At 42.1% G+C, this 16,954-nt stretch overlaps 1 protein-coding gene and 3 non-coding genes across 4 annotated transcripts; all 4 read left to right on the top strand.

Annotated features, from left to right (window-relative positions):
• Positions 1–557: 557 nt before the first annotated feature.
• On the top strand, positions 558–12,397 carry rpsa (ribosomal protein SA). The gene is made up of 7 exons (XM_043679968.2): positions 558–633; positions 3,492–3,660; positions 6,853–6,971; positions 7,461–7,706; positions 9,589–9,717; positions 10,181–10,424; positions 12,223–12,397. Exons 2-7 carry the CDS (start codon positions 3,528–3,530, stop codon positions 12,315–12,317), a joined length of 966 nt encoding a protein of 321 aa, XP_043535903.1. The 5' UTR covers positions 558–633; positions 3,492–3,527; the 3' UTR covers positions 12,318–12,397.
• Positions 5,656–5,810, top strand: LOC122542385 (small nucleolar RNA SNORA62/SNORA6 family). The gene has a single exon (XR_006309796.1). It is a non-coding gene; the product is annotated as a small nucleolar RNA SNORA62/SNORA6 family (small nucleolar RNA).
• LOC122542384 (small nucleolar RNA SNORA62/SNORA6 family) lies at positions 7,019–7,178 on the top strand. Its single transcript, XR_006309795.1, has one exon. It is a non-coding gene; the product is annotated as a small nucleolar RNA SNORA62/SNORA6 family (small nucleolar RNA).
• On the top strand, positions 8,607–8,758 carry LOC122542386 (small nucleolar RNA SNORA62/SNORA6 family). Its single transcript, XR_006309797.1, has one exon. It is a non-coding gene; the product is annotated as a small nucleolar RNA SNORA62/SNORA6 family (small nucleolar RNA).
• Positions 12,398–16,954: the final 4,557 nt, after the last annotated feature.

The raw sequence follows: 16,954 nt of genomic DNA, 5'->3' as shown, positions 1-16,954 counted from the left end.
TGTTCCAGGATGAAGAACTTAAGTAATGTAGAAAAACTGAAGTTGGGTTATTTTCCTTGGAGGGAAAAAAAGTTAGAGAAGATTTGACATAAGTATTCAACATCATGAGAAATATGGCCAGGTTAAAAGAAAAACTAGAAGAAGCGTTGAAAAGCCAGAGGACACAGACTTAAGGTAGTATATCAGGAGAAGTGGCGAGTGGATAGGATCTGGCAACATGGTACAGGCACAGACAATTTTGATCCTGGAAAGGAAATTGGATAATAATCTGAACAATGTACAAGATTAAAGCGCATAGAGGGGCCAACACAGACTCGACGGCCCGAACAGCCTTGTCCACTGCTACAGCGGATATTTCCCCCTTCCCTCCCAAAGAGAGGATCCAGATTATTGCAAATATAAACCCCGGGCCTCTAGCTGACATCTCCTCACCATCCCCACGGCTACCCTCGGCTGGCTGTCTGTCCGAGACCGAGTCGGTCGCCCCAGCAACCACCCGGATATGAATGTTTGAGCAGCTTCGAGCTGATTGGCAGAGGATCACGGGGGCGCGGCGCAAGGTCACCTATAAAATGCGTCATTTCCGACGCTGGGCCTCTTTTGCTGCCGAGCTTCCATACGGCGTTGTGCCGAGTGAGTGAAGAGATAGGGAGGTGGGCCGTGGGGGTGGGGGGGTACAAACCCGCTGTATATACATTCACACACGCACATACTGTCCTCCCCGATAAGATAATCACTGCGCCTTAATCAAGCGTTAGAAAGGCGCGGGTGAATATTGAAGTGCTTCAGTAGGGCAATGTGGGTGGGCTGTAGGCCTCAGGCTTTGAGCGCTTAGCACCCAGGCGGCAGGTCATGGTCTGACTCGTGTCTACACTGGAGGCTGAGTGCGGGTCAGGGAGGAAATCCGAGCAGAGCTTTACCCTTAGGCCGCAGTCATGTTTCAGGGAGGGGACCATAAGATAAAGGGTCAGCACGTGGTCCTGAGGTCAAATCCTCATAGTCCTGTGTTAGTGAGCCACCCGTTTACCATAAGGTATTCCTTGTTAATTCCCAACTGCACTTGACGATGTGGTGCTGGGGCAATTCCAACATTTTGACCCAATGATTTTTACAGGTGGTGATTATATTTCATAGTAAGGTTGATGTGTGACTTGCAGGGAAATTTGCAAGTGGTGGTGGTCGGAGCTTAACGTTTGTCAAAAGAAACTGTGGCTAAATGTGCCTCTTGTATATTGTACATATTGCACTCTTGGTAATTGCAAAATTTATTTCCATGCTCAGTTATCACTGTTATCGGCTGTCTGTTGGTGTCAACTGTAACCTCCCTAATCAGCATGCTTCGTTAGTTTGAAGGAAATGAGTGGGTCTCAGAATATTTTTAAAGCTTGAAATAAATCCCAATTGAGTTCACGCAAAAGTAACTAGCTAAAATGAATTGGTAGAGTAGTTAAATGATAGGTGAAAGTGAGGACTATAGATGCTGGAGGTTAGAGTTGAGAGTGTGGTGCTGGCCAAGCACAGCAGGTCAGGCAGCATCAGAGGAGCAGGAAAATCAATGTTTTGGGCAAAAGCCCATAATCAGGAATGATAGGTTAATCGAGATGGTGACAGACATTTCAGGGGATATTGCAGAATGCAACATCTTCATTATGGAGAGGAAGGAAAATTCCAAGGAATGTACCCAGTGCCTGTGGTTAACTAGAAATATTTAAGGTTGTATTGAGTTTAAAGAAGAAGCAGTGTGCAAAGATGTGTTAAGTCAGAAGTTGGACAAAATATAAAAGCAAAGAATGGTCAAAAAATCAATAAAGATGGAAAAATTGAGAAAGCCAGTTAGAAATGTGAAACTTGGTAGTGTTTGTATAATTTTTTAAAAAATTGTTGATTCTAAATGTTTGGAGGGTTAGTAATGATAAATGAGGTGATAGTTGAATTAACAGATATTTTGCATCGATCTCTACAGAGGATGCAAGAAACATACTAGAAGCAGCAATAAATTTGGAACTGGAAGGGAGCAAGGAACTCTGGTAAATCACAATCAGCAGAGAAGTAGTGCTGAGTAAACTTTGGCTTTAACAGGCTAACAAATGTATGTGCTTCATATTTGCACCTTAAGAAATGACTAGTGCACTACTTAATGTATTGGCTTTAATTTTCCAAAACTCAAATTGAGGGAGATCTCAGGATTGAAAGGTGGCAAATGTAACTCCTATAAGTGTGGAAGCTGTCGTCCAGTTAACAACATTTCTCTTGGGGAAATTGAGAAACATTTTAAAAGAAAGTTTAGACAAATTCAAGAAAATCAGGTAGGGTCAACATTACTTGATGAAACAGAACTTGAGTTTGAACAATCTTTTGAAGTTTGTATGTACTGTGGTATTGAAGAAGTGCCATGTTAGAGGTTCTTGCAGAAGGTAAAAGCTCGTGATGTATGGGGCAGCAGATTGACATGGGTAGAAAATTGACTGGTTAACAGGAAGCAGAGTAGGCAAAGGGAATGTTTTTTTGTAGTTGGCAAGATGTGACAAATGATGTGTGATATCGTTGCTGAGACTTGGCTGAAGGGACATAAGGTGTGCTGATGACACAAAGGAGGGCAGGAGTTTAAGTTGGAAGGAGGCACAAAAAGATAATAGGTAGTTTCAGTGAGTGGCAAAGATCTGCCAAATGGAGTATAATATAAGGAAATGTGAAATTATTCATTTTGATAGGAAGAATACAGCATTACATTTGATTGGGTGGGGTCACAGAGCTCTGAATTTGAGGAGCTCGGTGATTTAGTGCATGAATCACCAAGGTTATAATACAGGTACAGCCAGTAATCAGAAAGGTTTAAGTTTTTATTTTGTAAGGGAATTGAATACAAAAGTAGGGAGGTTATTTCTCCATTTATACAGGATATTAGTGAGAATACGTCTAGAGTATCATATGCTGTATTGGTCACCTTAAGGAAGGATAAAAATGCATTTGTAAGCAGACTAATACCTGCAATGTGTGGGTTGTCATGAGGTAAAGTTGAACAGGTTAGTCTTTTATCTGCTGAAGTTTAGAAGAATATGATTAAAGTTGAAGAATGAGGGGCAACCTGATGGACAAAGCACGGATAATTGGAGAGGCAAGTTTTTGCTAGGTGGTAAATGCCTAGAATACAACGTAATGGTTATACAAGAGCCTAATAGTGCTGGTAACCTGAAATGAAAACTGAAGTTGCTGAATATTCTCAGCAGGTTTGGCAGTGTCTGTAGAATATGATAAAGCCAACATTGACTTTCATAAAGTTTTTCAGCGTAAAAGGAGGCCCTTTGTTACATCTGTAACAACCAACAAGAACCAACCTACACTAATCCCATTTACCTGCCCTTGGTTCATAGCCTACTGTGCCTTTGCACTATAAGTATTCATCTAGATGCCTCTAGGAACTATCCAGTGGGAAGTGATGAAGTTGTAACTACATATTTCTATCTGTTTAACATGTCTGACTCTTCCTTTAGGTTACCCATCGTTGCTTTTAACGGGAAACATTCACAATGTCCGGAGGTCTCGATGCATTGCAGATGAAGGAAGAGGATGTCCTTAAATTCCTTGCTGCTTCTACCCACTTGGGCAGCACCAACTTGGACTTCCAGATGGAGCAGTATGTCTACAAGAGGAAGAGTGATGGTAGGCATACAGTATCTGGGTCAAAGGGGGAATTTGGTGTGCAGTGTTATTGCCCAGTGCAATACTGATAGTACCAGAAAATACCAGGTATCAAAATAGGCTAATCAGGTCTCTAGTCTGTTGTGGAATTTGATAAGACCATGAATTGTGGCGTAATTCTTCTAATCTTTCTTTACCTTTTCAATCAGAAATCTAATTCCGTCATAAAAATGTTCAATGATCCTACTCCCAATCTTCTCCAGAGAATTCTTCAGACCCATCACACTCTGGAAAAAGAATTTTGTCTTAAATGGGAGACCCTTATTCTAGTCTCTACCAGAAGAGGAACTATTCTCTCAGTATCCACTCTCAAGATGTTCTGCAAGTTCACAACTCTTGTAAACTGTAATGGACACAGATCTGAACTGTGCAGTCTGTCTTTGTAAGATAACCCCTTCGTACTAGGAATCATTTGAGTGAACTCTTTAAGTAAGGACATTAACTGTGCGCAGTGTTCCAGATGTGGTTCCACTTCATGACAAAATGTTCCTATTTTTATACTACATTCTCCAATTGCACACAGTCCCTATTGGATGCATTTCCTGTAGTAAGTGGGAATTTTCAAACTTCCCATTGTGGTTTCTTTAATATTTGGGCTGCTTTGGAGAAAGGAGCTCGCCTCTTTGCACATCTGCACTACTTCAGAAATATGCAGCTTTGCTGATGTCAGTATACCCTCACAACAAGTCACTAATATCCCATTGTCTTTCGTGCTCCTTGAAATCTACTCTTCTGCATTTTCTTACTTTTTTGTTTTTCATACATCGTCCGTTTCCATTTCTGTCACCAGGTTTCATTTGCCAGTTATGCTGAAGCTTTCACAGCCATCAGGCTGTGGAACTGATACTAAGTCAGGACTGGATTTGAACTCTACGGGCAATTTAGTATGACCAATTCACCTAACATGCATATCTTTGGATTGTGGGAGGAAACTGGAGCACCGGGAGGAAACCCACGCAGACACGGGGAGAATGTGCAAACTCCACACACAGTTGCCTGAGGCTGGATCTTTAATACACTGTTGGAATATTACATGCGGTTCTGGTCTCCTTCCTATTGGAAAGGTGTTGTGAAACTTGAAAGGGTTCAGAAAAGATTTACAGGGATGATGCCAGGGTTGGAGGATCTGAGCTACAGGGAGAGGCTGAACAGGCTGGGGCTGTTTTCCCTGAAGTGTCGGGGGCTGAGGGGTGACCTTATAGAGGTTTACAAAATTGAGGGGCATGGATAGGGTAAATAGACAAAGTCTTTTCCCTGGGGTTGGGTAGTCCAGAACTAGAGGGCATAGGTTTAGGGTGAGAGGGGAAAGATATAAAAGAGACCTAAGGGGCAACTTTTTCACGCAGAGGATGGTACGTGTATGGAATGAGCTGCCAGAGGATGTGGTGGAGGAGGCTGGCACAATTACAACAAAGGCATTTGGATGGGTATATAAATAGGAAGGGTTTGGAGGGATATGGGCTGGGTGCTGGCAGGTGGGACTGGATTGGGTTGGGATATCTGGTCGGCATGGACGGGTTGGACTGAAGGGTCTGTTTCCATGCTGTACATCTCTATGACTGTAATACCAGCCTCTGGGTGACTAGCTCACTGTGCTGCCATTCCTCTTTTAGTGTATATAGTCTAAAGTTAGTCGTTATATTTCAAGTGAAAATACTAATTGTGAGATTGCTGTGTGCTTTAGCACCTCATGGGTAGAGTAATTTATCTGCAGGGACTGTCCTAGCTTAAGGCACTATAATTTCAGCACACTGCATTTTGGAGCACCATTCAAGGAGAGAGGCAGCTGTTGTTTTTACCTCTGACTGTATTGTGTTATGCCAACGCTATGTCTCTGCTAAGGTGGTATTCTTCAGCACCAGGAGGCAATGCTGTGAAGGTGTAGAGTTGGAATATTGGAGGAAATCTTGGTACCTCCAGCTTCCAACGGATGTGGTGTGATTTTTTTTGCTATATTTTGCACATTCTTAAAACCCTGAGCTGAGGTCAGTTGCTGGCCAGTGAACTCTGGGTGTCGGAGATGTGCTACACTAAGTTGGCAGGTATTTCGCTAACACCACTAGAGTCTCTAACTTGATGAGTGGGGTTTGATAGTAGTTCCTGCTACATAAGATGTGAAGCATGTAATCCTTGCACTGTGGAGTTTTGTGTTATAACCTAGGAATAGTTGTGTGTGTGCATTTGGGCTAGAAAAGGGCAAACTGTTAATGATCTATTCGTTAGTTGATTTGAGGAGTTCAGCAGTGGTCCACTGATAAACTGAAAATTTTGTTCTTCCCTAGAGATACACTGTCCTGTGCAATAGCATCTATAAGGATAATTGGGTCCGTTTACAGATTCTGTACTCTCTGCCAGAAGTGAGCCATTTTTTTTCCCTCAGCTCGATCTTCCTGGGCTCCTTTACCTCAAGCCTATTGTTAACTGGATAGCAAAGAAGAATTTTCAGTGATGCAATGCTCAGCATAATCCTCAAGGATATCTGATGCAAAGAAGGGGTAAAAGGTTAAGGATAGGTGGGAATATGGATTAAACCTATCAGCCTAATTTGTGACTAATCACTTATGGAATGTAATTCTGCACTCCTCTAAGGTAGACTCAAAGCAACATGAAATTCCTCCGTGAACCTCTGCACCTCTTTCTACAACATCTCTATTCAGTTGCTTACCTTAACTCCGTGTGTAGCTCAGTGTCATACTACTTGATAAGGTTCGTTGAAGTGCTTTTGGGCCTTTAACTATTTTATAAATGCATTTCTCCACACAGGATCGTGTGGAATGCAAGGCCAAGATTGAAACGTTTTTTCCATCAAAATTGGAATCAAGGGTTATGTGGAAAAGACAGGAAAATGGAGCTTGGGATTATCGATCGTCATTATCCCTTTGAATGGCCTATTTCTGATCCTGATAATGGCAAATTGTTTCAGTTGCCTAATCTTTTCATAGATCCTTGTTGCACATGAATCATCTCATTCTGCCTTTATTGGGTTGCTTTGAAAACTGTCCAGCGAATTTCATTCATTCTGTTCCCTTGCAAATCCAACCCTTGGAGTAGTTATCCATTTCCAATTTGACGTTTTGAGGGGCATAATTAGCGTTGTTTTAGGGAAGGCAGACAGAGCCTAGGATTAACTGATTTTTGCCTCTTGATGAACAGGTATCTATATTATCAATCTGAGGAAAACATGGGAGAAACTGTTGCTTGCTGCTCGTGCCATTGTCTCTATTGAGAATCCAGCTGATGTTTGTGTCATCTCTTCTAGACCATTTGGACAGGTGGGTACAATCGGTTTTTACTGAGCGACTGGTATCCATCTTGTAAAACTGCACATTATTAAAACTGGGAGCTGGGGCCAGTATCTTGGCCAGTGAGCGCTCAAGTGTCGGAAATGTGCTACAGTAAATCTGGCAGGTTTTTCGCTAACACCACAAGGGTCTTTGTGACTCGATGAGTGGGGTTTGATAGTAGTCCTTGTCACAATTCAGCTTGAGCATTGGTATTACAGCGGAGTGCTGCTTAACTTCCAGATAACCATAAATCTTTGAAAGCTGAGAATGGGGACCTGTTGGAGATTAATAGTGAAGGGGACTATGAAAGAGTTGTCATGATTAACATCTCTGCAAAGGTTTGTTAAATCCCAGTTGGGAGCTACTCGCATATATGGTCTGTTCTGTAAGATGTTCAAATATTGCAGAACTTGGAGGAGGGCTTCGCTGGGTAACTGGTTCTTTCCGAGTTTAAAGTGACTACCTCTTGCTCCTCAGCGTGCTGTCCTCAAGTTTGCTGCTGCCACTGGTGCCACCCCAATTGCTGGAAGGTTTACCCCAGGTACATTCACCAATCAGATTCAGGCTGCCTTCAGGGAACCCCGTCTGCTGGTAGTGACAGACCCTCGACAGGATCACCAGCCATTAACTGAAGCATCATACGTCAACATCCCCACCATTGCTATGTGCAACACCGACTCACCCCTGCGTTATGTGGATATTGCAGTTCCATGCAACAACAAGGTACTGCTGTTTATTAATGTGAATTCATCCAGTGTAGCTTAATGATGTAATTTTAACTTCATTCTGAAGGTTCTGTTTCCATTTCTCTTGACAACGAAAGGCTCAATCCTGTGTTAATAAGATATTTCCTGATCTGATATGTGTATTAGAGAAGTTTTCTGTCTTCATCCAGTTGATCAGAACAATGGATGAACTAGCCTGGATGGAGTGCACTCACGGTAGGCAAGCAGACACTGGAGGCGGAGGAGGAGAGACACATGCACACTGTCCTGAAGTCGTGATTTGGAGATGCTGGTGTTGGACTGGGGTGTACACAATTAAAAGTCTCTCAACATCAGATTATAGTCCAATAGTTTATTTGGAAGCACTAGCTTTCGGAGCGCTGCTGAAGGATCAGTGGTCCGAAAGCTAGTGCTTCCAAATAAACCTGTTGGACTATAACCTGGTGTTGTGAATTTTAACTATGTCCAGAATCACCTAGTCCCGAATTGAATTGGAATGAGATGGGACGGAAGAAATGAGTAAAGCTATGCTGAAGGGACGTTGGAAGAGCTTGGCGGCGTGGCCACTGGAATGTTTAATTTCAGTGGATACTTGGCTTATTGTGGACCCATTTAGAACCAGTGGTTGGAATGTTTTATAACAATTGTGCCATTCTTACAATATCTAATCATTTCTAATTAACATTTTCAGCCTCATCAAGTTTTCATGAAAATGTATTGTATCCTACACAACTGAAGGTATTACTTGAGCAGGTGAAAGATATAATGGATGGGAGAAGGCAGTGGATACTGTGTGTCTGGACCTTTTGTTGAGGCATCATGTAAGAAACCATTAAAGGATGTCTAATAAAAGGGATCATAGGAAATCTGATGAGACCTGTTTCTTGGTGTGGAAGGCACTGCACATTGCTAGAACTTGGAGCTGAGGTCACTCAATGGCCAATGAACTCTGAGAGTAGGAAATGTGCAACATTATTATGCAGGAATCTCTAACACTGCTCGAGTCTCTGGCTCAGTGAGTACAGTTTGGTAGTAATCCCTGCTACATTGGAAATGATATTGTAATCCTTGCAGATTCGGTCCTAGGCAGTTAAGAGACCCTCCGGCTATTTAGGACTGTTTGGAGCTGCTAGAATAAATGAATAGTAATCTGGAATTTTCATTCCCAGAGACTAGAGGAGATGGGTCATTGAATAGTTTTAGGGTAGAAGTGATCAGATCCTTGCTAACAAGGGAGTCAGAGGTTTTCTGGGAAAGACAGGAAATTGGATTTGAGCCTCTGTCAGATCAGCCATGATTTTATTAAATGGCAGAGTGGACTTGAGGGGTTGAATGGCCTACATCTCCAGATTATCTTATGAGCAGGTTCTGTGTTACTTCATGACTGTGAAGTGCTTTGAGGTCCTAAGGTAGTTCTGTTTTTCCTTAATAAGGGTTTCTGATATGGCCCTCCATCCAGGTTCACATGAATAACCCTGCCACACCGGCTCCAGCTGTGGGACATTACTGACACTGCATTGCTTTCTTTAACATTGATATGTGCTGAGGCAGCTGGTGCCTACCTCAGCAAGCAGCACTTGTGCACAGCAAGTGAGTTCTTATACAGAGCAGTGCTGACAGGAGTTGTTCACTTTGTCCCATAGATCAAGAAATAGAGCAGCTGGCTGATATGGTTAGCATTCTGATCGTACAAAAGAAGAACCGCATAAACATATTCTGCAATATATTGGCCATTGTAACCTTGTGTCTTTTGCAGACAGTTCAGAAGACTTGAAAAAAATTCAAATGTTGTTGTGTAAAGTTTTGATCTTTGACTGCAGATGTCGGGGAGGCTGGGAGCCAATGACCAGATTTCTCAATTCTATTGTCTTCTGTGTTAGGGTGCGCACTCCATTGGTCTGATGTGGTGGATGCTTGCCCGGGAAGTTCTGCGTATGCGTGGAACCATTAGCCGTGAACATCCGTGGGAGGTGATGCCTGATCTGTACTTCTACCGGGATCCTGATGAGGTGAGTTTGATAAACTGGCTGGTTAACCTTTGTTTGAGAGGTTGTCTCACTACCTCTGGGAAATCTTTGTGTCCCAGTTTTAATGTTTCCACTTCCAAATTGAGATCTGCTGCCTTGCTGAGATTCCATATCGGATTTGTTTCTGTCTGACCTTTCCAGCATTGATTGTAGAAAATGGTGACATTGCCTGTGAAGATGCCTTCCCTTCTGTGTTTTCCATGTCAATTCCTAATGCAGTGCTCTGCTGTCTGGCTATCAGCTAAACACACCCTTTGTACTAAGCTGTCATTGTGGTGTTTAGGGAAAGGTTCTGAATTTTCCTGTCATTTTAAAATCTCACGGACACCTAGCTGCATTTGCATCCTTCTGGACATGAGTGTCACTTTCACTTGGAATAATGAATGACTTGTGGTTCTTGTTCACTACATCTTTTCTTTCTTTAACAAAATCAATTCTGTTGTAGATTGAGAAGGAGGAGCAAGCTGCAGCAGAGAAGGCTGCTGGTAAGGAGGAGTACCAGGGTGAATGGACTGCTCCTGTTGCAGAGTTCGTTCAGCCTGAGGTTACAGACTGGTCCGAGGGGGTGCAGGTCCCTTCTGTGCCCATCCAGCAATTTGCAGCTGCAACTGGTAAAAATCTGGCTGAGACGCTGGAAGCAGCAAGTACATATGCCAAGCCAGCAACATTCCCCGCTGAAACAGCTTCAAGTGAGTTTAAAGATAACCAGCATCTAGTTAATGAATGATTATGGTCAGAATTAAGCGATAGGGGGTTGAGAGAGGAGGCAACTATTTTTAAAAAAAAAAACTTCAGTTTTGATCTCTATCTTTAAACTGGTACCAAGGATTATTTTAATGTTGAGTAATAACTGATTTAGTAAAACATTGATCTCTACCATTCCAGCTTGATAGCTGTGCCTCCTGAATTCAGTAGAATTATTTTCAGAAGTGGATCTTTAATATTGTTTTGCACCACAACTGAATAGAAATTGCTGCTAGATTTTGTGGATTGTAAAATCAAACTGGTCTGGCATTTCCGCCAGGACAGAATGCAATTGTCAAGAGGCATTTCAGCACAGGATCCTTCACACTCAATTGTCCAGAGTCTAGTAACCTTTTAAAGATCCAATTCAATAAAACTTAATTTGGCTGAATGCAGTATGTGTGTAGAAGATATGGAGCGGGGAGGGGAGATTTGTAACGTTGCAGATAACATGAAGATTGGCTGGGTGGTTGACAGTAAGGGAGGAGGTCTTTGGTTGTAGATTGGTCAGATGCAGGGGTGGTGCACTTGTTTCCTTTAGAGCTAAGTGGGAAGGGGCCTGAATGAGGGGTGTGGACAGTGTGAATATAATGTAACTCTTAGTTAAGGAGTGAATAACAAGGGGGCATACCTTTTTAAGGTGAAAAGGAAGGGCTTTGAGGAAATGGTTTCTCACCGAGTGCACCACCTGAGGTGGGAGATCTTTGAAAAGTATTTGGACGTGTCCTAACATCCAAACACTGGAAGGTGGGTCTAGAGTCAGAGTTATACAGCATGGAAACGGACCCTTCAGTCCAACTTGTCCATGCTGATGCGATATCCTAAAGTAATCTCATCCCATTTGCAAGCATTTGGTCTATATCCTTCTAAACCTTTCTTATTCGGTGCCCATTCAGATGCCTTTTAAATGTTTTAATTGTACCCACTTTCTCTGGTAGCTTGTTCCATACACTCACCACCCTCTGCGAAAAAGTTCTCTATTTGGTCCCTTTTAAATCTTCTGTCACTATAAACCTATGCCCTCTAGATTTGGACTCCGCAAACCTGGGAAAAAGACCTTGCCTATTTATCCTACCTATGCCCCTCATGATTTATAAACTTCTATAAGGTCACCCCTCAGTCTCCGACACTCTGGGGAAAACAGCCCCAGCCTGTTCAACCATTCCCTACAGCTCAAACCTTCCAGTCCTGGCAATGTCCTTGTAAATTTTTTCTGAACCCTTTCAAGTTTAATAACGGACGACTCCTGCCCAAAGTGTCGATTTTCTTGCTCCTCGGATGCTGCCTAACCTGCTGTGCTTTTCCAGCCACACATTCTCAATCCCAAATCCTGTACTGAGCTCTGACCAATAAACTGGTGGAGATTTAGAGTCTTTGTCAGTGCAGGCTTAATTGGCCAAAGAGCCTCTTTGAAGTTATTATTCTATTTGTTAAAAGACTTTGGTTTAGGTTTTGAGTTCTGCAGCTCCTGGTTTGAAGGTATTATTAAAACATCCATAAGGTTAGTTGGGGCAAGGGGAACTGGATGTGTTTACTAAATTCAACTTGGTAATCGAATGGAGACTGGAGTATGGGATGCCAGCCTTAATTCTGAATGCTGTCTGTGATAAATCCATGTAAAGGCTGTTTGTATAATGGTTAACTCCTGTAACTGTGGTTAGTACAGTAGGGACCACTGTTGATCCTCTGTCTTGGTGATTGATCTCCTGAGCTCAGGAATTCTTTTGCTTTTCCTTTTAACAGAGGACTGGAGTGCCCAGCCTGCTGCTGAAGACTGGTCAGCTGCTCCGACTGCACAGGCTCCAGAATGGGGTGGTGCTGCTGCTGACTGGTCCTGAGACTTGGGACGGTGCTGACCAGACAAACAGATCTGTCTTTGATTGAAAAGCAGGAAATAAAAAATGATTTGATTTTAAAACCTTCTTGTCTGGTGTAATCTTTGAAAAAAAATTTGTCTGCCAAGGTTAAGCTGATTACATTTCTAATTGGGTTTTCTGAGTGTGCAGTGAACTTTCTGTCTGTCTGGATTGCAGCACCAAGGAAACATCTGGAGCATACCACTGAGGTTGCTGTTTCTGTTGCCGCTTGCTGACTTCTCTGAAATGGTGGGCACAAAACCAACTGGAGTCTGCTGTAAATGGGAGGCTGGCTGAATTGGCATCTCAGCATTGATTGGTACTTGCTCTTGCCCTTTTGAGGCTGGGCCTGTTGAAATCAGGCAGAGTGACAGAGCTCTAGTTATGCAGTGTTGTCAATGGTCAATTTCTGCCCTGAGTGAGAAGCTTTATTAGTCTTAATATTCCTGAGATTTTTTAATTAGGATTGCTTGATAAATAAAATGGTAAATTAGGAACATCAGAGTTCTTTTGCAGCCAAATGGGAAAGGGGGTATCTTGATAGGCAATAAAAATTGTCTATCTCTAATTGGCATTGAAAATGGTGAGCTGCCTTTTTGGAATGTACAGTCTGCCTGTTGTAGGTATGCCCATGGTGCTGTTGAGGAATGAGTTCCAAGGCTTTGACCCAGTGATAGAGACACTAGTTAATATAGTTCCAAGTGAGAAATGAGGGACTTAAAGGGGAACTTTCAAATGGTGTTGTTCCCAGGAGTGTGCTGCCTCTACGGTTCTACACGGTAAAGGCTGCACGTTTGGAAGGTAGTGTTAAAGAAGACATGAAGTGCGGTTTGTAGATGGTAGGAACTGCTGCAAAATATGCATCAGATGGAAGTGAATGTTGAAAGTTTTGGATGAGGTGCTAATCAAATCCTGCTTTGGCTTGGATGGTGTATAGCTTTTTGAACGTTGCAAGAATGAGTGCTGTTCTAACAAGTGGAGAGTTTTCTATCACACTCCTGATTTATGCCCTGTGGTTGACAAAAGGCTCTGGGAATCAAGTATCTTGTCATAAAATTGTTTGCCTCTGAGGCTACAGTACATGGCTGGTCCATTTCATTTCTACTTCAACTCTAGTAATTCCTGGGATGTTAGTATTGGTGATTTGGCAATGGTAATACTGTAGTACCTCCAGGGGAAATGGTTTTGTTCTTTTGAGTATGATCACAACCTGGGAGTGAATGACTACATGAATGTGTACCACCACTCGAGTTGCTTGAATGTTGCATAGTCATACATATTACTTCAGTATCTTGGGAGTTGCAAATGCTGATGATGGTCAGATGGAAGGTTGTTGAATTCAGGACATTGCCCTGAGGAAGTCTTGCTCTGATACCCTGGAATTGAGATAACTGCATTGATCAACCACAGCCACCTGCCAAATATGACTAACCAGTGGAGCATTTACTCCAGTTCTAATTTGTGGAATGTGGGTGCTTGTGTCTAGATCAATGTTTATTTTTTGAACTCAAGGCTTGCCTGAACTATTCCATAGGGCAGGTAAGAGTCCAATCATATACCAGTGGGTCTGGAACTGCATGTGGAATGGACCAGCCCCCAGGTAAGTACAACTGATATTCTTCCCTAAAGGGTATTAGTGAATCAGATTTTTTTTACAATAATTAAACATTGGTTGGCATTAGATTAGGTTTTGATTCCAGAATCTTATATTGATTTCAATTTCTGACGTGGTTGGTATTGAACTCCTTGCCAGAGCATGTGTCTAGGTCTCTTGGGACAGTGACCTTTATAAATATGCCACCATCTATCTTCTTACCGCCATTTCACTGTGGCTGCTTCATGCTGCATTTGGCTAGCACCCCCCTCGATGTAAATGGCAGTCACACTCGCCTCACTTCTGTCATTTGCATGCAATGGCAGCATTTCGTTTCAGCAGCCATGTTGTTCATGTTTGGTAGAAGTTGTAATATTTTAGGAATGGTCCTTTGATTTGCCATCCTGTACTATCTTCGGGTTTAATTAAGACCGTAGAGTACTCGCATTTGTGTATTTCATTTGCTCTGTTGTAGCTAATCCCAATGTCAAGGTAAATACTGAAATCTCCCGATCATCTTTTTGAAGATGGGAGGTTATCTCACGGCATTGGTTCATGAATTTGTCATCTGATACCCAAAATTGGTGGCCCATTCTTACTCACTAAAGGATTATTGCAATTTGCCTGTCGATTTGCAACTTTGGTTATGAGGGCCCCTACTTTCAATATGTAGGATATAAACAGTGCTTGCCTAAGGACAGTTGCAGTTACACGAACAAATGGTCTCGGTGACAGAGTCTGAAGATCATTTGTCAACACATGATTTGAATAGCTTTACAGAGTTGAACTGAACTATTATTGCTTGCAAACTAACGACAACGAAATGATCCTTTTTGACTCAGCACTGATAGCTCTAATTCTTAAGTTGCAGCTATTAAACAGTCCCTTCTAATACTGTAGGAATAGATTTGTGAAACTTGGTGAACAATACAGGTAATTGCAGACCCATTTGCTGACATCGTCACCTGTGGTGATGCCGCTGCTACTAACAGACCTAGTTTCCTGAGCCTTTATGGAGAAAATTCTACAGTGGATGGCGTCACTTCCTCAGCTTGTCAAATTTAAGAATAAAAAATCGAGGCTTTGTGGTTTTATTGCATGAAATGCCTGGAGACATTCTGGTTGAAAAGTGGTGAGTCAATATGTAATGGGTGTAAGAATACCAGTTACTTAACTTACTACGTAAATATGGTGCAATCTTAGGGCGGATCCACACCCGACTTTTCTGCGTCACTGCTAGTAAATACCAAATACTTCCTTTTTGACTGCATTTCCCAATGTATTGCCAAGTGGCTTTTGCCAAGGCTCCAATTCTTGTTTTTCAGCATTCATCTCCTTGCTCGGAGATTACAGAACCTTCGTGGTCCCTTCAGTTTTTTTTGCCCAACTGTTCATGTAGACATTTATACAATCCTATAAATTCAGTAATTTATCCCTTCAAGCCTGAAGTACCATTTGATAAAACTGCGGCTGCTCAGTTTGTTCTGAATTCTAGATTCCATCTGCCCCTTGATTTCTCTTGCCTGACAAGAATCTGTTTACCTCTAAAAACGTTCAGGAACCCCACTTTAACTTTTGATGCAGTATTCCAAAATCTCAAACCACCACAATAAATTTTCCTTCATTTCCTCTAAATGGCAACCCCTAATTTTAAGTGTCCTAAATCTGGATTGCCAACAAACCAGGAAATACTTGCTATGTTCAGGTTATCAACGCCATTCAGTTTGTGGGTCATAGGCTGTGCTTTGTGTCAGAGAGACACCTAGTGAGTTTAACCCAAAGGTTTAAACTTAAGGGGAAAGGGCTGTTGTGGTCTCTACCTGGTTCAAGTTGGATCTGTTCTGGAAAAGTTTGATTTTTAAATAAACCTCAGGCTTTTCTCAACTGAAAAATTCAAGTGTTGAGCAAGAGCATCCCCTGCTGGTAGCAAAATTCACATCTAGTATTCCCTGTGGAATCCCATGGCCAGTCCTGAACCTTCTCGGCTTCCAAAATCTCAATCAAATATATACTTCCTGATTCTAGCATGCTGCAGCTGACGCTCTTGTTCACCCCCTCCTTACTTTTAGATTTGAGGATTCATCCCTGATTATACCTTCTGGAAACTTGAGCTGATCCACGCTCTGCTGCTTGTGCCTTAATGCAGATAGGGGAGGCTTCCCTTACTGTGAACCCACACAAATCCCATATCACTATCCTGCACTGGCTCCTGGTCAAACCCTGTGGTCTGGCCTCTTCCCTGGCTCTGTAACCTCCTCCACTCCTACAAATCACCAAGACACTTACATCTGATCTCTTGAGCCTCCCTGATTTTGATTTCTCTACCATTCTTTTCTTTAGATGCCTAGGCTCAAGGCTCTGGAATTCTCTCCATAAATCCTTTTTCTTCTCCAGAAGTGCTCTTACACAACTGAACATTTTTCTCCCCTATCACCAATAAGTCACCTATATTTTGTCCATCTGATCAATTTAGATGCAAAGCCCATTAAGGGCAATACAGACCACCAAAGTTGAGGCGTTGGAAAAGAGGGGTAATTGGAGCTTCCACCCTTTAAGATATTTCTTTAAACCTACCTCATTGATCAAACTGCTGGTTATTGCCATAAATCTCATTCATCTTAATGTTTAATTTTACTTCATAATATTCCTGTGAACTGCCTTTGGATATTTTATTACATTGAAAGGCTGTATGTAAATAGAGCTTGGTTTTAGCTACAGAATGGAAAGTGATAACTAAATTCATGACTTGTTTTGCTATTATGTCACCTTTACTTTACTATATTAGCTTTAGAATTAAACTCTGTTCACCTGCCATGTCATTAAGCCCTTGAACTTCAAAACCTGCTGGAAAAAGTGGCATCCTCAATTTTTTTAATGAATACTACTTGTAATTCGGAGTCTATATTTGAAATAATTTATTTCCACCTCTTTGTTCTATGAAGGAATATTCATTATAATCTCAAATCTAGCTACAATGAATACTAAGTGAATCCTCATTTGAACAGCAGGCTGTCATTATTCCCTT

The sequence above is a fragment of the Chiloscyllium plagiosum genome, unplaced genomic scaffold (assembly GCF_037043375.1).
Source record: "Chiloscyllium plagiosum isolate Xiang-an unplaced genomic scaffold, Cpla_swu_hap1 HiC_scaffold_33, whole genome shotgun sequence".
Taxonomy (NCBI): domain Eukaryota; kingdom Metazoa; phylum Chordata; class Chondrichthyes; order Orectolobiformes; family Hemiscylliidae; genus Chiloscyllium; species Chiloscyllium plagiosum.
This window is presented reverse-complemented; position numbering and strand designations above follow the sequence as displayed.